This window comes from Nasonia vitripennis, assembly GCF_009193385.2.
Source record: "Nasonia vitripennis strain AsymCx chromosome 2 unlocalized genomic scaffold, Nvit_psr_1.1 chr2_random0002, whole genome shotgun sequence".
Classification (NCBI taxonomy): domain Eukaryota; kingdom Metazoa; phylum Arthropoda; class Insecta; order Hymenoptera; family Pteromalidae; genus Nasonia; species Nasonia vitripennis.
The window spans coordinates 173,840-198,004 of NW_022279608.1; the positions used below are offsets into that span (position 1 = coordinate 173,840).

The 24,165-nt window shown below is 37.0% G+C and overlaps 1 protein-coding gene across 1 annotated transcript; it reads left to right on the top strand.

The window, feature by feature from the left end:
* The first annotated feature begins 23 nt into the window (after window positions 1-23).
* Window positions 24-23,508, top strand: Srf (serum response factor). The gene is made up of 2 exons (NM_001145910.1): window positions 24-963; window positions 22,613-23,508. The coding sequence occupies exons 1-2, from the start codon at window positions 439-441 to the stop codon at window positions 23,147-23,149; spliced, it is 1,062 nt and encodes a 353-aa protein (NP_001139382.1). The 5' UTR covers window positions 24-438; the 3' UTR covers window positions 23,150-23,508.
* Window positions 23,509-24,165: the final 657 nt, after the last annotated feature.

Here is a 24,165-nt window from a genome sequence, read left to right on the forward strand (position 1 = left end):
TAAGTAGTGACGGTAATACAGTTGTAGTAGTAGAGTAGTTGTAGTAGTAGCAACAGTAGTACAGAATACGCGAAAATACTGTTCTCTGGCTACTCATGTACAGATTGAGAGGGTAGAGGCATCATCGGTCGACAGTGCCGCTTCAGTTTGCGGGAACCGCTCTGTACGCATGTATTAATGTTACGCGTTCAATTATATGGTTAAGCACGTGGGTTTTTTATTTGCTCAGAAGTACTTAAAATATTAGATTATTATTGGAGTTATCTCTACAACTTTTATAAAAACAACATAGACTAAAATTGACAAGTTTTGTTTTATTTTATTTATTTACAAAATTTCTAAAATTCACTGATTAAAATTATCAAAATAATTAAATTAAAATCATCAAAAATGAAGGTCTAAAACAAAAAAAAAATAAATGTGTTGTCAGTTTGCGTGATGGACCAGTCGAGTAGTGCAAGAGACGTTCGTTACGCAAACCTTGGTTATGGTCTTGGCATGATGGGCAGTGATACTGTTACAGAAATTTATTCTCGACCTTCTACTTCACACGTACATAGTAGATCTAACAATGGAAGTGGTGGAGTCACTGGAAATAATTCTGATTCTGCAGGATCTTTAACTTCTGGGAATGTAAATATCATAACTCAAACTAATGCAATTGTTGATTCTACAGTCACTTTGCAAAGAGGCATGAAACGACCATCAACTGATATTTGTTACGACGAAGATACCAGTGAAAGTCAACAAGTTATTCCTCAGACTCAAACATTAAATATAACAGGAGCCTGTATAACTAATAATACAGATGAAACTTACACCGATCTTGGAATATCCAAAAAATCTCCACCATCAAATGGTAAGAAAACCAAGGGCAGAGTCAAGATTAAAATGGAGTATATTGACAATAAACTAAGAAGATACACTACATTTTCGAAACGAAAAACTGGGATCATGAAAAAGGTGCAATATTTCAATAATTTTCTTCAACTGATTTACCCCTTACAAAGACACTCAATTCGTTTTAAATTCGGAGTGATTATTTGCACCAAGATTCACGTAATTACGTGACTCTGAGTAGCTTTTCGGTCGCATTTTTAGAGTCACGAAAATTTTCCGGACAATTTGGGGTCATGTAAATTTTCCAGAAAAATCTTAAAGTTACGTAAAAGCTCTGAGACACGTACATTTTTTTTACAGTCACGTAAAGCTTCCAATCACTTGAATAAGGAAAACACAAAGTTGTTACAATTCAACATTTGGCCATTTTTCTAGAGTACGTTTGCGAAAAGTGTTCCTGAGTGGGTATGATTGCTTTAGCATATCTGAGTGAAAACATCAGTATGCTAAAGTAACAGTACACAGATTTACTCTTTGCAGAAGAAAAGTAAATTACTAGTCACTAAAAACGTTGAATCGTGACTGTAAGAAACAGTTTACGAAAAATTTACCTAACTCTAAGAATGCGACAAAAAAGCTACCCTTAGAGTCACCAGAGTCACGTAATTGCGTGAATCTTGGTGCAAATAACGACATCCTTTTAAATTACATTAAAATGAGTATGTTTTTCAACATATAACGAATATACTTATCATAGTAAAATTATAGTTGATAATACTGAATTTTAAATACAAAAAGAAAATGTATGAGTGTTTTTATGAGAGATTGTAGTATATTATATACAAGTAAATTGTGCTAATCCTTTTAGAAATATATGATGGTAAAGAAGGATGGAGCTAATCCATAGTAGGGAAATTTTGTCCTTCCTATTCATTTCCTAAATTTTTGTTGGCAATTTTTGACATACAAACAGTGATATATAAACGTTTTACTCAAAACAAAACTTTTATACTTAATGAGTCACTATTAGATTATTTTTTTGAGGTTATATACCAGTAGTCATACTGCTATTGTACTATTTTTATTGATTTGGGACTTCGTCATTCAGGCCTGCTATAGAGGAAAATTGTTATATATATATATATATATACTTAATGAGGTATCAGATATTTTTATTTTTAAGAATAATAATTTTTTGGTATTAGAGTACTAAAAAAACCTTCAATATACAGAAAAAAAAAATTAAAAATGGTTGCTTACCTCAGACAGAGGTTTTTACCTGAACAAATATTATTAAAGATTTTTATTCAAATTAAAGCTTTCATCCCGTATTTTGATCCTAATAATATGCGTTTTTTTGCCCCAATCTTCCAGACATTACGTATATAGCACCTAATTCTCCCGCAATATTGCCAGAGGGTTGCTTTAGCAGATCCGAGAATATTGCAAGAAGGCACATTACTCAACTAGGGGTGAAAGTACGCTTTTTTAAGCGAGGATGATGATTGAGCACGAGTGGGAGTCGAGGGTGCCATAGGTGCTTGAGACGGGAACGAGTTCTCAACTATCGTCTGAGTCTGAAAAAGCCAATTTGCCCCTTGTTGTGAACCATGTTTTTTATAATCAGTGCATCGATAACGTTTTTTTAGTCTGCCTGAAAAAGCAGTCATTCAGTATCTCATAGTAGAATTTCGTTGTAAATCTGAATTGTGTTTGATGTCACATGGACCGACAGTATATCCATACATATATGAAATGTGTCACACACATACACATATGAAAATGCAAATATCTAAGGCAAAAGTGTTTTTTCCCTAGGTGCGAAAGTGCTCACTTTCGCCTCTAGGGAAAAAACACTTTTGCCTTAGATATATGTATATATGTATGTGTGGGTGTGTTTATATGTATATATACACACAAAAACACTAAAAAAGCCTTTCGCCTCAGGCTTAAAAAACTCTACTTTCCCTCCACTTTTTCGTAGCCGAAAAGCGCGTTTTCAATGCACGTGTTGTGAAAAATAACTTTCTATCTAAGCAATATTGCTATAAAGCGTAATATACGTTTTTGGATTGTATTTTCAAAATTCAATATTCATATTGTAGTAATATTGCCAGAAGATTATTTGCAATTTTATGTCAATATTGTAAAATATAGGTAAAAAATATTTAATTATAAATGAACTATAAGCGTTTACATATGGTTCTTCCCTACTAAAAAAGTGATAATCGTGTCAAAACGTCAGCTGATTATCAGGTGATATCAGCTTAATATTTTTATTTAAGCTGATAGTTACAAATATGCATTTATATGAGATAGAATGCTAATGACAATCAGCTGATTATCAGGTGATAAACATCAAAATAATTTTAACCTTCAGTATATTTTTTTGAAGTTGTTTTAAATTAATAAAATTTATAAAATTCACATAATGAGGGCCAATACGGTTTTACCATCCAGATGATAACACCAAAACACTGGCTGTGAGCTACAAAATTTTTGTTTTTTAATAATCTGATTTAAACAAAAAATTTTTTTTTAGCCGTTTAGCTCATAAACATTTTTTTCAGTTAGGTTTGTTAGTATCACCAACGAATATAGACTTGGTATAGAAGAACGGTCACGGGTTAAATTGAAGGGATAAAAACTTGGAGGATAGGTATAGTGCGTTATAGGTTTCTCCTATGCAGTCTTAGGGGACAGCTATAGTATAGTATAGGCTCTACGTGTATTTCAAAATGGGACCCCGGCGCCAATACTGACCGTCCTTCTATACCAAGTCTATATTCGTTGGTATCACTAGTTAGTATTGCAACCAAGTGATTAGTTGTTCAGAAAATTCTTGAATTTCTAGACTTTTTGCATCTAGTAGAATGAGACTTAAGTTTGAGATAACAACAAAAATAGATACTAGTACACATAAAATTTGTATTTTTTATTTCATTTCCTCTAAAAATATTTTTAATAAATAAATATTTTATGGATGTTAGTACCTATTTTTGTTGTTATGATCTGAATAGTAGCACCTGTTTTTTTTTTCTTATAAAGGATTTTACTCCATTAGTATATAAGAGTTTACTTGGCTTTAGCAAGCACAAAAAGTCTGCACAAGCTTTGCAAAAGAAGTTGGAGATATTATACAAAAAATATGCATGGCAGGCTTTGGCTGCAAATTTATAGCTTTAGATTTTTTTCATAAGGGCATACAAAATGTATATAATTAATCCCATCGTCCTCTCTAGTTTAAATACTTACAATCCTGCATAATTTATATATGGCGCAGTCTTCATATTGGTGTGGAATAAGAAATACACTAGATATTTCTGTAATTCATCTGATATGAGTTATTCAAAAATTAATTTGCAGTTTCAATATTCTATTTAATGTATATAAGTAAACAAATATTGAAAAATAGAAATCTCTAATCCTTCACAAAAGAATCTACAATTAAATCTTCTGACAGAGCTGCGCAGCATAATGGCATATATTGCCTGCATATTTCCACATGCTTTCTTGTAGAATTTCCTGCAGAATTTTTGTAGTTTCTCTCGCACTAATTTTGTATACTCTTTAGGCCTATTGAAGCAAACTCAAGTTGTAGATGCCATAATTATCATAAAATATTCATTTTTTAAGAATATTATTAAGGGGAAGAAAATAAAAAAATTAAAATTTTTCAAGTGTTATATTATAGTACCTATTTTCTGATATTGCTATTATCTGGAAGGCAGCATTCATACAGACACTCTTTTTTAGTTATAAAATATTTTATACTAGCAGTATTTTAAAATTAAAAAAAGCCAGACATTTCCTAGATTTTCTTTGTTAGGGGAAAGAGGGGCGAACTTTAACGCAGGGCAATACTATAACTCTTCTATAACTTTTGAGTAAAGCGCACCTACCATCCGCCGGTAACATAGGGTAGAGGCGCTAGTAGTTGGCCACCTCCTAGTAGTTGGCCAGTTTTACTTTAATTAAATAAATTTCGGTTATTATATGCAAAATAATTAGTTCGATACAAATCCATAGAACTTGTCTGCCCCATTGAAACTTATTTCATTGCGTAAAAAGATTCAAATTTACTTATTTGAAAGTATAAAAAAGTGTCCAACTACTGGTACACAAACTTTCTGATTAAGACCAGTGGTCAGCCATTATATGAACGCAAATAGAGGTACTTGTTTGTTTTATTTCGTCGTATAACCTTCTTAAATCGTGCTACAGTATCCACTGAACAAATTTTCGACATTACTTTTTTCGTTTAGTCTTTTAAAACTAAATATACAGCTGAAATGGCCGACCACTAAGTGTTCTACTGCTTAACATTTGAGCCGTTAGACTTTTCTGTAAGCAGCGGTTATGCATGCAGGGCCAGTGAATCAAAAATTCTCAAACACTTTCTATAACTTTTAAAAGTCAGGAAAAGTGTGACCACGCCAGTGTGTCTAAAAATTAATATTTCTGGCCTGTGAGATCAAAAAGTACACTTTAAAAGGGTGATTTTGACGCCGGGTTGCTTGTTGTACGTAAGTTTTAAGGCTAGATATTGACAATTGAATTTTTCAAAACCTTTGGGGCTAATTGGTACATCAGGTACGGATCAATACTGTACATAAGATTAACATAGAGAGATATGGACTTAAAATCCATTTTTTATAAACATGCCTTTAGTACTTTAATTATAGCTTAAAGGATTATTACAGTGGCCGTTTAGGTAGCTGAACATTTTTGTGTAACAACTTTAATCCAAATACTTGAAACCTAATTTATTGATTTTTTATTTTCTTTTAACGGTTTTAAAATATAAAGTGACAAAAAGAAAAGCTTTGCCCCTCTCTCCCCTATATTGCAGTCCTATGCATTGCTAGCAAAAGTAAAAACAAATAATAAAATAGTACATTATGATACACAACTAGCATTTTCTGAGAAAGTATTACAGACATGGATATTGTATACTACTTTATAACACTGCTTGCCTTAAGGAGATGTTGCAGATAGAGTATTTAGTACTTATTTCAAATGTCAAAAACTACAAGTTGGATCTAAATTTTCTGTTGGTAAAATGATTCAACAACCTTAGACCTATGGTATTCTGCTTACTATATTAATGAAAATTCAAATTACAAAAAGTGAATCAATAAAATTAAAGTATCAGTATTTGAAGGTTAGCGCTAATTGTATTAACAGCTATTTCATAACTTCTAAAAAAAGCAAAGTTCAATAAACATTTTCTTTTTGTAGAATGATTTCTTAAACCTAAAATTTTTAGGATGTTTCGCACGCAAGCTATGGCCAGATAGCGCACTTGTGCTAGATGAGACATCATGGCATTGCGCCTATCCAATCTATATATTTGTGTGTGTGTGTGCGTGCGTGCATTAGATAATAAATTATTTGATTTGCTTATAGCTTCATAATGCAGTGTTCCACGGTTGTTATAATAATAATTTATGTTAGCTAAGAATTGACGTGAATGATTAATAAGTAACACATTCCTGTTAAATGACACTTTATTCAAAGGGGCAAAAGAGGACACATTCACGCAAAATAACCGTAACTCTTTCAAAAACGTGTAAATAAGTTTAATAATCAAATAAAATGGAAGGTTACATTAAAAGTTATGAACTCGCAGGTAGTTGCCCAGAAAACCAAACGCACCGCTCGGCGGTGTGACAAAGTCTGGCCCGCTCGGAGTCGCTCGAAGAGACTTGCCGCGAGGCCGCACGAGTGCGCTACTCTCGACTACAAACGGTTGTAGTACGGCACGAGTATTATTGCATCGTAGCACTACTCTTGATCGTCACATTCGGCCATCCTCGAGGAGTTTGGTCTCCAAACTGTAGCTAATCTTTTCTTTTGAAAAATACAAATTATAAAACGTATCGCATGACAATTTTTTTGTTTAATAATACATAGAATAAAATAATTGCTTGCTAAACTAAATAATTACATTACATAGTCATCGAATCGTTTCGGTTTGCGCCTCTGACGACTCGCTTTTTCCAAGGGCAATGATGTTGCGCTTGTGTTTTCGTTTTGCTGATCTGAAGCTTTTCTTCTTGATTGCCTGAAATTTCGATTACACTCGTTGAACAACTCGGAATATTACTATCAATATTTACATCTGTCTCATCCGGTACATCGCTAATACTTTGCTCGCCGTCTCTATCATCTTCAAACTTGTCAACGCTGTCTTTTTCGAAACCTGTCCAAATTTTTAACTGACTTACATTAGCTGTCGTTTCGAATCCTCGATCTTGCGATTCATTTAAACGTTTGACTCTGTACGTATCGCTAGGACCAACACCTACAACTCAAGCGGTCTTTTACCGAAAGGCTTTTGAAGTTTGGTGGACGTACCAGTAGCTACAGTGTTTTGCTTCATATACACGATATCGCCAATTTTGAAAGCTGTTTTCAAATTTCGATTCTTATCGTATCGCGCTTTATATTCAGCTTGCTCTAACAAAATACGCTCGCGGAGGCGCTCCTGAAGTTCACTAGGCGTGGTATATGTTTCGCAATTTTCGGTTAATAAACGCAAATTACCATCGTTGAATCGTGGTAAATATCCCAACAACGCTTTGTATGGTTCAACACCAGTGGCTGCGTTGACAGTACAGTTAATATCCCGCGCGATTTTCGAGATGTTGCGATCCCAATCATTCGGTTCTTTACCGTCATTATGCATTCTCATTGCTGGAATGAGTGTCTGATTAAGCCTCTCAATTAATCTGTTCGCTTGCGGATGATGACTCGAGTTAAGCGTGTGTTTTATTCCCTGTTTTACGCAGAACTCTTGAAAAACGTGAGAGGTGAAACTCGTACCTCGGTCTGAAACAATTCGCCCTGGCGCTCCGTACAAATTTACAAAATCAGTGAGATGCTTAACAGTCGAAACAGCAGTAACGTTCTTAACGGGTACAATAAACACAAACTTAGTTAGATTGTCGATTAGACCAAACACATATTTATTATTTCGCGGCGTAGAAGGGAACGGTCCTACGTGATCGACATGAACTACATCGAATGGACGACGTCCCGGAGCAATAGGGTGTAGTTCCCCTTGACCTGGCCCTGACTTGTTCTTTGCCATTATGCACTCCAAACAATTGCGGATGTGCATGCGTACGTATCTCCTCAACCTCGGAAAATAATAATATTCTTCGATTCTTTTTGCTGTCTTTTCGATGCCAAAATGACTCCCCAAATCATGATATCTTATAACTAGCGCTTTTCGCATAGCCGCCGGTACTACATATAATTCTCGCTCTTGATTATCGCGTACAATTCTTTGATAAAGTAATCCGTCTTTCAAAACAAAACTTTCTACTCGTTGCTTTTCCAATTTATCTCTTTCAAACTCACGCTTTTTCAGTATATTAATTAATTCTAAGATCGTCGAATCGGAACGTTGAAACACTAAAATCTCGCTCTCATCGGAATCTACAGTCATCGTCATCACATCATAACAATCTGACTGACTTTCTGCTAACGGAGCTCGTGATAGAGCGTCGACGTGTTGCATGTTTTCTCCGCGCCTGTGCTTAACTTCTAGATCATACTCTGCAATCTCGCTCATCCACCTTGAGATTTGCGCGTTCTTCGTCTTCCACGCATTGAGATACACAAGACTTTGGCAATCGGTTACAACTACAAATTTCAACGCAATTAATAACGGTCTCAACCTAGCTAAAGCTCACGAAATAGCCATCAATTCCAGCTTACTCAAATGGTATTTCGCTTCAACCGTGTTCGTGCATCTACTTATCGCATAGACTAACCGCAGTGGCTCATGTTCCGTATCAGCTTGCAGTAGCATCGCGCCTAAACCTGCAGCTGAAGCATCTGTATGCAATTCGGTTTTCGCAGCGTTCGGGTTGTATAATTTTAACACAGGTTTCTTTACTAACGCAGATTTTATGTTTTGAACCGCTTCCTCTTGCGCCTGAGCCCATACAAAAACAACATCATTTCGCAGTAAATTGGACAGGGGCTTTGTTCTCCTAGCGAAATTAGGGACGAAACGCCTAAAAAATCCCGCTAGCCCAAGAAATCGTCGAATCGCGTGTTTTATCCGTCGGACGCGGAAATTGGTCGATTGCCGCAATCTTACGCTCACCAGGTTGAAGTTCACCTTTTCCAAGCATATATCCCAAAAATTCGACGCGTCTCATTCCGAATCTACACTTTTCAATATTTAGAGTTAAACCTGCGTCTTTCAGTAACTGCAATACAATCTCGAAATTTTTCAATAAATCATCCTAGTTTTCTGCGTAAACAAATATATCGTCAAAAAATTCAAAGCTATTCCCAATTTACGGGCTTTTCCTAATACTAACTCCATCAATTTCGCGAAATAAATCGGTGCCCATGAGAGACCAAGCATCGCCGTTTCAAACTGTCCCGTTTGTGTTTCGGTAATGAACGCGGTTAAAGGCTTAGCCCTTTCTGTGATTGGCATCTGCAGATAACCCATATATAAATCTCCAATGATGAATATACGAGCTTTATGAAACTTTTTCAGAAAATCGTCGAAATTCGGAATGGGAAAATTCCTCTTACGCGACAGTTTATTTACCTTCCCGTAGTGAACAACCATTCGAGGGCTACCATCTTTCTTTCGCACAACGAAGGCTGGACTGGCGTGGGGCGAATCAGTCTCTGTTATAATACCCGCGCGCTTAAAGTCTGTGACTAACGTGTCTAGGTCATCTCGATCTCGGCTACTAAGTTTGTACGGTTGTGAAGAAACTATTTCATTACTTTCGACTTCTATATCCATGGTTAATTTGTCCGTTCTGCCTATCTCTAAAAGTACAAGTAAAACACCCTTTTGCTCTTCCGTAATGTGTTTATCCACTACAATTTCCTCCAGCGTAATCGGAGCATACCTAGGCGTTAATTCTTTCGCGACTTCTATTCCAAACAGAGATTTACCTACAGTGTCTAACACATCAACAGATCTACACTCATTACTCGTATTTATCACACCTACTGGCACTTTGTACGAGTCAATCTCGACATTTATAAAGTTTATTGTACCGGGTTTCAAATCGACGCATTCCAACGCATGAGCATTCGTTTTTGTCGGCCTCTTTGTTTCTCCTAAGTCAACATCCGAAAACACTAAATTACCTCCAACCTTCGAATAACTTATATCTTGAGCTTCTGTGAAAGGACGTCCTAAAATTACATCATATTTCTGCGCTGTATCAGGCACGACTCTAAAAGTTACGTAGCGCGGTTTTAAATCATTTAACCGTACCATTCCTACAACTACTCCCGGGGATTCAACAGTATTACCGCCAAAACCTCTTAGAATCGAAGGCGCATTCAACATTTTGTATCCTTCACGCAAAACAATAATCGACTTAATCGTACAAACTGAAGCTCCCATATCGATAAACGCAACAAATTTCTTATTGTCAATAAGAAATTTGTTGCGTTATCGTTCTTCCTACTAGAAATAAGGATAGCTTCGGTTTTGTGACTGCCCAGTTCTAGCCCTGCTTCTGCTAGCCATTCGTGTATTATACGAATGGACTCCTCGGCTATGTCTATCACATCTTCTTTGTGCTTCGCTACCACCATTACTGCAATATCGTCAGCAAAGCCTACCACTGTTGCCCCTTTGGGTAATTCCAGTCTTAGTACCCCATCATACATGATGTTCCAAATAGGTGGGCCAAGCACTGATCCTTGGGGGACGCCTCCTGTTACTTAATAGCTCTCCGTGTCGTTCTCGGTGTCATATAATAAGATTCTGTCCTTCAAATAGTCAGACATCATCCTTCTTATATATACAGGCACATCCTGCTTACGGAGTGCCTCATGAATCTTACTCCATTTCGCCGAGTTGAATGCATTTTTGACATCCAGTGTAACGATGGCACAGTACTCCTTTCTTCCGCCGTTCCATCTTTTCCCTGCTATCGCTGATCGCGCCGTATCAATCACTAATCCTACCGCGTCCAGGGTTGAACGCTTCTTCCTGAAGCCATATTGGTGTTCCGCAAAGTCCTCCAATGCCTTCTATAGCTTGATCCATTCTGACGCAGATTATGCGTTCTAGGATCTTGCCCGAGGTGTCTAGCATGCAGAGTGGTCGGTATGCTGCAGCATCATCGGGTGGTTTCTTGCCTTTTGGTAGTAGCACTAGGAGTTGTTTCTTTCAGTTCATGGGGAAAATCCAAAATCCCCTCTTTGAGACATGAGTTGTACAAGTCTACAAAGACCTCCGGCCGGGCTTCTATAGCATGCTTCAATGCGATATTGGGTATGCCATCTAATCCTGGAGCCTTGTTGTTTCCTATCCTCTTGCAAGCAATTAGCACCTCGTCCGTCGTAATGGGGGGGGGGGGGGGGGGGATATTTTCCTCGTTTACCTCGGCTTCCGTGATACACGGTTCGTCCAGCTGCCTGAGAAACAGTGTAGTCACAACCCTTTGTAATAATTCCGGGCACTTAGGAGGGGGTACATAACTTCCCCTAATCTTCTTCATACTATTTTATATGGTCTACCCCCAGGGGTCCTGGTCGACCTCGTCCTGTAGCTCCTTAAGGCACCGTCGTTTGCTGTCGCGAATTGTCTTCTTTAGTTTCCGCTTGGCGTCCTTCATTTCTTGATTGCAGATATCCACTGATATTCCTGTCCTCTTCCAGTTCTATAGTATTTCTTCCTTGCCCGCTGTTCCAGCCTCCTGGTCCGGTGACACTCGCTACGGGCAGCCTCCGCTTCCTTGTTCCACCAATATACTGGTGGCCGTTTTCGGTTGGGAACTCTTCTCGGCATAGCAGCGTCGCAGGCTCGGGTGATATTTTCCGACACCTGTTTAGCTTTACTGCTTGCCGATCCTATCAACTGCATTCCTTCCAATGCAAGCAGAAACATCTCCTTATCGTAGTCCCTCGTTTTCCAACCGACTCTATTGGTCCTTGTACTCTCGCTGGATTCCTGTCTCGATTTACCCAGCTCTATTATTATGGCCTGGTGGTCGCTATTTGTGTAGTGTTCACTCACAGTCCACGTGTCAACTGTGTCAATTAGATAGCTACTAACATACGTCAGATCTACAATAGATCCTGTGTCTCCTCTTCTAAAAGTGTACGTGCTACCCTGGTTGACTAGCACCAAGTCTAGTAGAGCAAATGCTTCCAGTAGCACTCGCCCTCTTTGGTTTGTCCGTTGGCTGCCCCACTCTACGGCCCAAGCATTGAAGTCCCCTGCGATTAGTAGCGGTTTTCTTCCTACCGCATCTTGTACAAGCAGATCCAGTAGTTGTTCAAACTGCTCGATTGGCGCGTTAGGGGAAGCGTAGCAGCTATAAATATGTATTCCTGCTACCTTCGAGCGTACAAATCCTTCTTCACGGTTGGTCATTTTTTCCTGGAAAGCAACGTCACCACATGCCCAGATTGCTGCTTTGCCAGTGCTGTCAGTATTCCACGATGGTTCGTCTAAGTCCCAGTATTGTTCGCACACAATGGCTACGTCAACCTCTGCCTCGCGGGCGTACTGGATTAGTAGGTCCTGTGCTGTCTCGCAGTGATTCAAGTTTAGCTGCACTATCTTCATTTTCTGGGTCTATCTAGTGCTCCTACTGCAGCTCAGTAGATTGGGCATGTATAACTACCAGCTGCATGATCACTTTTCCCTTCTGCACCACGTTCCTTATAGAGTACGCAGTTCGGTTCGTTGTTACATTCTCTGGCTTTGTGTCCTTCGGTTCCACATTTGTAGCACAGTCCACTGCGATCCTGAGTTACTGGGCAATTTTTGTCGATGTGGCCAAAACCCAGACATTTAAAGCATCTAAGCGGCCGCGTGTTCCGCTTCATCTCGCTTATTCGACAGACCACCCAGCCTATCCTGATTTTCTGCTTTGCTAGCATCCGCTGGGCCATTCCCGCCGGTATTTGGATGACCGCTGTCTGCGTGTCACCGTAAGCCTTCCGCAATGACTTCACTACCATCTTCTCCGTCGTGGACGTGTCGTCATTTTGAAACTCCTTGTGTAGTGCCTCCAAGACTTCTTCCCTGCTGGTTAATACGTCGAGGTCCTTTATTCCAAAGACCCCTACGTCTTGTAGAGTCCTTATCTTGATACCATCCTCCAGCACCCCTTCGACTACTTTTCGAAGCTCTGCTGTCTTCCCTTTCGCCTTGTGTTGGAGTTCCAAGAGCAGGTCTCCTGTCATCGTCCTGCGTACCCTGCTTACGCTATCATCGAGCATCGTCAGTGCAGGGTCCGCCTTCATCTTTCTCAAGATGTCGGCGTAAGACTTCCCTTCCGCAGCCTTTATAATAAGGGCATCTGACCGGGTTAGTCTTGCCCGTGGCGGTCTCTTATTTCTGGTTCCTTTTTGGCTTAAGGTACCAGTGCCATCTTTGTCGTTCTCTTCATTCTTCTTTTTCTTCGTCTTCCTCGTTTCCACCACTTGCCAAGGTGGCATTTTTGCCTTCTTCCTGGTCGCCGTGTCCTGCTGCGGTGATCTTCTCCTACGCTTATTCGGCGTTTGCTCCATCTGTCTCTGGACGAAGGCGGGAGAGGTTTGGCTCTCTCGATCATTGCTACTTTTAGCCTTCGACTGTGTACCTGTTCTGGTCTGAATCGTAGTCGTAAAGTCCTTTAGCGCTCTTCTAGTAGCATTTGCCATAGTTTTCAACTGTGTATGGATGTTTTTCTTATCCAAGATAAAATCCACCAGAGCTTCAACTTTCTCTTTGAGGAGACTGAACGACATAGCCTCAATTTCTTGATCCTTTTCTTTTCCTTCTCCTTCTAATGCTCTCATGATTTAGCCAATCTATACCTCCATTTTCATCTTCCGTCGCATGGGCAATAGGGGACAGAAGGTCTATCAGGTTTGCGTTTGATGCGCTACCCAGACTGTTACTGTCTAGTTTACTTCCTTGCTCCTGATTTAGCCAATCTTTTCCCAAGTTGTTGTTGCTGCTTGGTTTCTGGGTAGGGAACCCAGCTTCAATGACACTTTTTGAGGTATCCGAAGTCCTCGAGTTATTCTTTGTTGGTGTGTGTTGCATATTTCCTTTTCCCTTCTCTCTTCTCTCACCTACCTTCCACTCGACTATAACTCCGAAACTTAGCCTCGCATACGTATATTCTGGCCTCGTGCCACAGCGCAAGTAGTCCTCAAACGCATCAGCGGAGGGATAGCGAGGCCCCCCTCTGTCGCAACCCGGCACCACCGCAGGCATCAGGATTTTCGCCGGTTGATAGGACAGCCAGAGCGTGTCAGCGTAACAGCCCCGGGCCCCTGTACTACCCGGCAGCCTGGGAGTGTCAGAACCCAGTTTATCTCACTTCCTCCTACTTCAAACGTCGAAGTTAAGTCGCACTGCGGCAACCGGTGAGCGTCTGCTCAGCGATGTTTTTAAGATCCAACCTCGTTTCTTGCAGTGAGTCTTAACGGATCTTCGTTAGGCTTTTGGTCCGCGGGAGATATTTTATTTTTTTTCTACCCTCTGCAGGCAGCACTACGTGTGTAGCACTATGTGCCCACAGCGAGCACCCTCTATCCACCACCTGAGGACGTGCCACATAGGGGTACAGCCTCCCCCTCGTGCGATGACGAGGTTTAGGTGGAGCGTTCCGCGGTTTTTGGTGTCTAGGTGTATAAATCATTCCAGGGCGGTGTCTAGATGTACAGGGTGGCCGATGACGAGGTCTAGGTGGTTGGCTCCGTGGTTTTTGGCGTCTAGGTGTATAAATCATTCCAGGGCGGTGTCTAGATATACAGGGTGGCCGATGACGAGGTGTGGGTAGTTCGCACCGTGGTTTTTGGTGTCTAGGTGTAGAAATAATTCGAGAGTGGTGTATATCAGAACAATCAGTGATTTCATGTTAGTGATAAAAATGTTACAAAAAAGCTGTTGTTAAAAGGTGCTGAAGATGCTTATATTTTATTTTTACAACGTCAAATATGAAATACACAAAAAAAAATCACTAAAAAAGATTGAAATCTCAAAAAAAAAGTTTTTTGAAAATAATCAACAAAAATTGTTAAAAAGTAATACATTTTTTGTTAATATCCAGACAACTTTTTTAAATAATATTTTTTTTTTAAACCCCACACTCATCGGGACACTATATGTGTTTGAAGCATATCTATTAGTATAAAAGTGCCCTTCGAAGCCCAAATCTTAAGTAAGTCTGTGGTAGCTGAAAAATGGAAATTCTGAATTTTGGCCTTCGAAGAAATGTCATACCTGATAATATGGTACATATAAACATAGTTTTATGTTTCTTACATTATACATGAATATATTTAATAGTTTAATTCATTTTTTAAACAATTTGGGAAAAATATAAACGAAAAATTGAATTTTTCATTTTTTGACTAAAAAGCGTTAGTAAAGCAAGAAAAAAAGAGCACTCCGAAGGAATATGAATTTTATAGAATCATAAACGATGCAATATGTAGGCCCATTTTGGGGTTTAATTCTTTGTCAAGAGTACAAGTACGTCACTACCAATTCCAATTTGTTATGTGTACACCGCTCCAACAATTGGTGTGTCTTCACTGTAATCGCAAAGATCACTTGCAAGAATTTTTTTTTAAATAAATGATTTCTAGATTTAATATGTCCCGATTTTATGCAATCCCTAATGTTTGCAAAAACGCTGGAAATTTATTAAAAATGTCACCAAGGAAGTGTTTTTCAAACCATATTGTCCTTTCTGAAATTGCACTGTCCCAGTCTTGTAAATACTCGTTGATTTCTGTTTTGCTGCTTAATTTTTGAATGCTTGATACATATACATAAAATACGAATATATAATTTTCAATTTCGTGACTTTTAACGCTTACATTCAAGTTATATAAGATTTATCAGTTTTGGCTTTTCTTTTTTTTTTGACAAGCAGTGCTCCCACCTCTATTGCTTTAGATCTTATAATTCGGTACTGTTGTTGCAAGTAACCTCTAGCACTTATTGGACCATTTTGACCTTTTGTACTAGGCGAGTAATAAAATACACTCTTCTCGGTCGGAAACAGCTCTTCTATACAGACAGCCAAAAACTTCAATCTTTCTGCTGATATGCTAATATTAAAAAAAATCAATCAGATTCAAGTTAAATATAATAAATATCAGAAAAAAGGTATAATAACAAGTAGAGTATAATTATTAATCTCTAAATTCTTACTTATAACCAGCCCGTTCGATTTCATTTTCAACGATCAAAAGACTAAACAATGTCTATTAAACAATAACCCATACTCTTGATATTCATCCGAACTCTCATGCTCCTCCTCATTATGACAATTACTTTCTTTCAACTCTATTTCACTCATATTTCTCAATCTTTCATAATCTTTTTGATTGCATGCAAGAAATAGCGTCCCTTATGAGTTAATATCAAAAATTGATAAACGAAATTTTCTTCGATCCGCTTCGGTTCTAATAAATAAAAAAGTGGAATTTTTTGTAATTATTTTTATAATAAATAATTGTTTGTATTTTGTTGAAATAATGAATTATTAGAAACTATATTTTTTAAATCAATAATTGAATATTATATTTAAGGGGGCACAACACCTTTGAAATCATGAAAAAATCGATTTTTTTTAATTCCGTATTTGGGTAGGAAATTTCCCGTAGAATATGTTCCTATTGTCGTTATTGCGCTAAAAAAAAAATTTTTTTTTAAGTTGTACAGCAAACGCTAAAAGTACTTTTTATCTGTTTTTTCATAAATTTACGAAATTCAGTTAATTCATTTTTAAATAAATAACAATTATTATTTTAGTTCCAGTGAGTAAAAAATTGACAAAATTTATGTTATATATACGTTAAAAAATTAATTTTTATGTTTAAATCGATATATAGGCGATATTATTCATTGATAAAAAAGAACGAAAAATCTACTGTTTGAATTTTTTTGAGACTGTCTTGTGACTGTCATCATTCCTTTCATTCTGATTCCGCATGTCTACACCTACGCTGCACGGGTATAGTGTTGTATATACTGAACAGCTGATACATGTACACAAATACAGCTATTATCAGCTATCAGTATATGTCAGTTTTTTTGCCCGTCGTTAATTAATTAACAATTGTCAGTCAGTGTAAATGTGGATTATTTTTTGCGCGTTCGTGAGTGAATCCGCGAGTGTGATAGGTGCGTTTATATAGGTTAAGTTTTTTCAAATAGTGCAAGTGTCAGTGAAAGTGTTATGTGATAAGTGTAAATTAAATAAATTAAATAGTGTAAGTGTAGCATAATGGCTAAAAGAAGAGATGTCAGAGGAAGATGTGCCAGCACTCATCCAGACAAAAAATATTCTCGAGGAAGGAATAAGAAGAGGCCAAGAGGATTTTTTGGCTCTAAAAACAATGAAGATGATCAAGTGGAGAAGAGACCAAGACTTTCAGCATCTGCGAAGAAAATCAGCAGATCAACAGTTACAGATGCTGCTTCTACAAAAAAAATAGGCTTATTGATATCAGCAGTTTGTACAGTAAACTTCAAGATGTTGTGTTGTGGTGTCTGTCACAGCAATGTACATTTTAGTGAATCAAGTGTACAAGGGCTTGCTTTCAAAATTGATGTTGTCTGTGAACAGTGTGGTCAGATAAGTGGATGGAATCGTCCAGATGTTTCAACATTCAGAAGAAGAGTACGGTGTAATGTACAAAAATTATATTGGTGATGGTGACTCGAAAGTGTACAAAGCAGTGACAGAAGCGCAACCCTATGGCAGCAGGTTGACCGTTGCAAAAAAAGAGTGTATCGGTCATGTGCAGAAGAGGATGGGTACACGTCTCAGGAATTTGAAGAAATCACTAGGACGACAGACACTCTCGGATGGAAAAGGAATTGGAGGAAGAGGACGACTGATTGCCCAAGTGATCGACAGACTGTCTTCATACTACAGGATGATGCATATGGAGCAGGTGAAAATTAAATTTTGTAAGTACTTACATCTAATATTATTAATATTTTCATTTAATACTTTCAAGTATTTCTTTTTAAAAGTTATTTTTATCACTTTTCAGCAAATCTTGGACTAAGTGGGTTACCACAGCTGCCTCATAAACATGACAGACGAGGTTATGATGGACAGGAGACACAAAATGCCTTGTGACTACGGTGAAAAAAAGATAAGAGCTTTGAAGAAATTTTATTAATAAAAACATGCTTTTAAATGAAATGTACTAATTTAAACTTTTTGTGTTCTAGATACATCTACACCCCAACAGGAGTTTTTATGTGTCCAGATGCGACAGTCTGGTACACAATGTTATATTTTGATGGATATCAATGATTGGAGCAATAAAAAAATGATAGAGATAAGTATTACGGTGATTATGTATAAGTATTGTAAGTCAAAACTTTAATGCTGATTTTCTCCTAATTGTGTTTTTCTCAATTTCAGGTGCTGCACCGTAAGTTTCCAAAGGAACGGATGGACCAAATGAGCTCAAATTTGGTGATATTGTTTAAAAGTACATTAGTTATGGTATGAATGAGGGGATTTGGTTTCAATTCCATAGAAAAAAAATTACATGATGATTATGTTAAAATTGATCAAAAATTGATTGAAAAATCAGCAATATGCTTATAAAACTTTTTCTATGGAATTGAAACCAAATCCCCTCGTTCATACCATAACTAATGTACTTTTAAACAATATCCTGGAGTATGAGCTCATTTGGGCCATTCGTTCCTTTGGAATCTTACGGTCAGTGAATTATGGATACCCTACTATACGAAGGTATTATAGAGGTATATAGAAGGTCTAAAACAGTCAAAATAAAGGTAATTATGTGTAAGAATAGCAAAAAAATTTGGTTTATTTATATAAGAAATTATAAATTTTTAATGGAAAATTCTGATTGTAATTTCAAAGGTGTTGTGCCCCCTTGAAGAAACTGTTATTTGTATCAAGTGAACCAATGTACAACATAAGTGTGTTTGTTATAAATAAAGAAATTTAGTTTTAAATATAGAACAAATTAAATAATGACAAAATGCATGATTAATAATAAAATAAAAAATATTGCGCTGAGAACTATCTATTGGTTCTTTGTTTGGGGATTGTGTAAGCAAAGAATTATTAATTTCGTCCTTATTCGCAGAATGTGCAAGTATAGGTGTTGTCTTCGAGGTTATTGCAGGAGATTGTGCAAGGCCTATAGGTTTTGCAGATGCAGAAGGGCAATGAGAATTAGTCGTCAAGTCTAAGAGATCAAGCGTTTCTTCGTCATGACTAGTAAAAGATAATTCATGACTAATTTGAGCAACCGGAGTTTCGAAGGTAAACACACTGTCAACAGTCGCTGATGCATGCATAGCCAGAGCCATCGTGGATAACATTTGAGGAGGACCTATTTATATTTACAAATCAAAATGTATTTGTTAGCTTATACTGTTTCTCAATTGAATCAATGTACATAGTCAAAACATTTGAAAACCTAACCTCCTATTTCACAGTTTCCTTCACTCATGCTTCATTCGCTACAATATAATTAACATATATTACGATATACGAAAAGGATATTATTGCCTTATAAATCTATTGATGATGATTAACATATACTCACCGTATAAATTACGCTTTTTCGATGATAAATAACAAAGATATCGCAGGCGCCACGTTTACATACTGCAATACACACAAGAGCCGAAGAGCCGCACTACCAGGCGTGCGAGGCCTCCACCACCAGGCGTCGCGTAGCGGGAAAGCGCCACTGTCGCGACGCTGGACTACCACTGTTGTTTGTTTGCGTTACTTTGCTTATTGAGCTCTACGCCTTCCAGAGCTTGATAGTTCGCTAGGACCATTTTTTTCAGTGTAGGCAGAAGCGCGCGCGGTCAACACGTTCAAAAATCTACCGGCAAGCAAAACCTGAAGTCGCTTCATCGGCGTAACGCAAGTAAGAGCACGACACGAGACCATCCGCTGGGCGAATTGGCCCCGCACCTACATCACCTAGAGCAGAATATACATCATTTACGTAAAGATTTCGAACGCATGTTTTGTTATTCCGCAACCTTGTCACGTCCTTCAGAACGAACCCGGTAAAACAAAGTCGGCAACATCGCGAAGCGGCTACAGGGCGCGCGCCTGGCCGAACGAATCTGCTCGTGAAGAAAGCACGGCAAGCTTTCAGAATTAACCAACTTGGTCGACCAAATTCTCAGCCGTGATCAACAACGCGAAAAACTAAACAATATCGTAGAGACACTTCAAGAAAATCACTCGTTCAAGCAAACATACACTGCTTTCACGAGAACATGCTCGATTTTTGGAAAGATTTTGGGGAAGCGCGCAAAGAATACGATGAAATATCCGAAAATCTTGACAATGTAATGAATGAGGTGAATAAATTGAAAGATGATGCACTCCTGACTCGTGAGATTGTTACAGACTTAATTATTGTGACTAAAACACGTTTAAAAACAGCAGAAACAAGGATCTAAGCTCTTGAAGAACAGATAAAGAAACTTGCGAAGGGCATCTAGAATCTCAAAATTTACACACCTATGCTTCGTGCCCCTCCCCCCCCTCTTCTTTCTTAACAGATCCAGTTTCAAACAAACTCCATTGCAAAATTTTTGTTCTCTCTTTCTTATAATTATGTCAAAATGGCTACAAAACCCAAGAGACGTTCAGGAATTCTCCTAAAGGTGTTAAAAAATAATGACTATGAAAGCACCATGACAGAAAAAAATTTTGAATAGGAAGAAGCTGTAGTTCTAGAATTAAAAACACTGGATTAAAGACAAGATGCACTGGAGAAACATATAGATAATTTTGACGACAATAATGAAGAAGATAGTAACTTATTATACCCGCTTATTAAATTAAGATCTAATCGAAACGAAGTAGAACGAAATGATACAAACGCGCGTATCAAAGCTCTAGCCTTATCTATAGCCAAGCAAAAAGAGGAATCTGAGAAAATCAAACAACGTCTCAATTTATTTCAACGCTACAGTGGTGACACGTGACAGTTTGTTACAACATATCATGACGCACTTTTGACCATACTGTCGATGCCGTGATTATCTGTGCCATTTCATAACAGAAAAAATTTGTTTGCAACGATATTAAAGATTACTAAATAAAGATATATAAGTACTTTAGCTTTCACTTTGAGCGTAAACAGTCTGAAAGCTAAAAGTAAAAGATATAGAATATTTATTTTAAACTTTATACAATTTTTATAGACGATATTTACTTAACAAAATTAATTAAAGGTAACCGCTGTATCCCTAATCAAAATAGGCGCACTTTTTATTTCTTGTTTATTTGCGATTTTACTTTGCTAATAAAGATGCACGAATGAACACACACTATATTTCCTCATAATTATTAGTAAAAACTTACATACAGAAGCTCATTTACTTATTTTTTGAGGTTTAATTTAACTTTTAGACTATAAATCAATTCTTTCTAATACTTATATACTACCTAATCATGGTTATCGAAAAGGCCAAACAATCTTTGAATATTCATCTTTAACTTCGATAATTCTCAACGAAAATGAACAGTAGTTAGAGGGGTAGGGTGACAGCTACGGTGGGTGGGCCCATTAAAACAAAGTGAATAAAAAAAGTGTATTGGACATCGGTGGGATGCTCGCAACTAGCCTGCAATCACGCCGACTAGCTTCTAAACGGGTGCTGTTCCTGTCCATCACCCGTCACAATATAAAATCATATAATTTTTATGAAAAAATTTAAACCTCAATATTTTAAATACCATAGGGTTCTCATAACCTCATGAAACCATCAATTTTCTTAAAATATTCTGAACTTCTGTCAGCAAATTATAAGGTTTAACAAAAATAGTAATTATATAAAAATAGTAGTTATACGAGGTATATAGGGGGAGAGACAAAGAATTTTGATCTTAATATCTTTTAAACTGAGCGATTCCATAAGCTGCAAAATAACTTAGCCGAAATAAGCAAAAGATCTATCTTTTCCCAACTCAGTTGAAATTTTGGAAATTTCGAGATTTTTAGCTCAAAAACTAGTCGCCAAAATGGCTTAAAATGTTTACAGCCATTAGAAATTATTGTTATTTATTGTCATACATTTTTTCAGAACGTTTGACAGTTCAGTTTTAAAGATATCGATTTTTTTAAATATCTTTTTTTATTATAACAATTAAACGGTCAATCTGAAAAACCTTGTGAAAAAAGTAGGCAATTTATTGCTCTTTAGAAACACTATTGCTGAATTTATTGTATAAATCGTATCATTAAGAGATAGCAAATATATTTTTTTTTAAATCGAAAAATGACCATAAAATGGTCAGAATCATGAAAAGAAAAAAATTTTTTCCGAATTCAGAATCAGCAAACATACATGCATGTCAAATTTTATTACGATCGGTCGCGTAGTTCCAGCATTACGTCGGTATATATACATACATACACGCACACACACGCAGCCATCCGCACGGAAATGTTCTAAAAACGTATGATTCGAACTCCGAGCACCTCCAAATACGTTTCTATAAACTTAAAGCGAAACTAAAAATTTTACTATCACAAAGCTTCCTCTAGGAGAAAGCTAAATGAGTACTTTGCGTCCGATTTGTACGTACAAAAACTTCCAAAAATTGTCCTTTTCTTTAAAAACCAATTTTTCATATCCAATAAATATTCGTTATTTTTTACAGGTTTTAACCCAGGCTTCACTTTTAAGTTACAAAATGCTTTTTTAACTAATATATTTTACTTCTCTATTAAATTTTTCTTTTCTAATTTTCTTTAATTTTCATCACAGGCGTACGAGTTATCAACTCTAACAGGAACCCAAGTGATGCTATTAGTCGCAAGTGAAACAGGGCACGTTTACACTTTTGCAACTCGTAAACTGCAACCAATGATAACTAGCGAAGCTGGTAAAGCTCTTATTCAGACATGTTTAAATAGCCCGGATCCACCAACATCTGGATCGTCAGGCGATCAAAGAATGTCAGCAACTGGATTTGAAGAAACTGAATTAACATACAATATTGCAGATGATGAGCAAAAAGTAAGGCAAATGGTATATGGCTCGCCTCATGGAAGTGGTTTACACGTTGGCTATTCAAATACTGGAGGTCCACTCAATTCTCAGCACACGCCAACTTCTCATGGTCAACATACCCATCTTATAGCACATGCTCATGGGTCAGCCCAAAGTTCACATTTGGTACCTTGTTCAAGTCCAAGTCCAATGCTTGGTGGCAGTCCTTACGTTCAATCGTGTCCTTCTCCACTTCCTCCTCCGCATGGCAGTTATCATCCTCATATGAGTCATTCTCACAATCAACGGTAGTGAAAATAATATTAACTCAAAATTTTATTTATAATTTTTTGTATTTAATGTATTTAAGAATGAATAACTTTTTTATAACTAATGTGCAATATTTTAATTCCCATCAAGGCCAAAAATATGTTTTTAATATTTGATTATAAGGGGGCCTATTTTCATTATGCATAATTTGTTGAATTATATGTGTAAGTTTTATTGTTTTACTATGAAACACAAGTATTCGATTATTACGATTTTCTACGTTTACAGTCACATTTGTAATATAAAATAAAAGAATATATTTATGTATTAAATGAAAAATTTTATATTCAAGATGTAACATAATTTTGTAAATTCAATAAATCATGTGATTCTAAGATAAAGGTTGTAAATGAATATTTTAAATATATAACGTACTCCAATTTTTTAATAAAATTTTTGAATACTGAGAGTAAGTAGTTTAATGTAAGGAAAACGCCTAAATTTTAATTGATGATCAATTTAATTTTTGATGTTTAAATATAACTTTAAAATCTTTGTTTTCTTCTTAAGGAGGTTTGTAATATAGTGAATTTTGCAGTTCTAAAAATTTTTAAAAATATAAGCTGTAATGTATCCTTTCACGTCGATCAAACGATCGCTATTATCGCTATTATTTATTAAGCATAGCAGCTAGAACTCCTAGATTCTGGAATCTCCAGAGTAAGGCACTGAAAATTGCACATAGAACAAGAGGACGCCTGTCTTTGAATGCAAGCGAGTTCGTGCCCACGCTTATAAACACTTAATATTAAATCTTACACTCTTTATATAAAATCGAGGAAACGTAACTCGTAAATTTAGTCTGTGAAACAGTGAGTCTTTTCGATTATTTAGTTCGACAGCGCGAGTTAGTTTTGGATGTTCGATCACGACAGGCATTCGCTACGCTGTGGTCATCCACCAGGCGACAGTGACAAGTTTGAAGGAAAAAACAACCATACACAATTTCGTTGAATATATTCGCTATGTGATGAGCCAAGAATGGGATTGCAGCGATC

Coding starts and splice junctions, on each gene's coding strand:
- Srf (NM_001145910.1), top strand. CDS start 439: ATGGACCAGTCGAGTAGTGCAAGAGACGTTCGTTACGCAAACCTTGGT. Junction 964..22,612: donor AAACTGGGATCATGAAAAAG/GTGCAATATTTC, acceptor TTTTCATCACAG/GCGTACGAGTTATCAACTCT.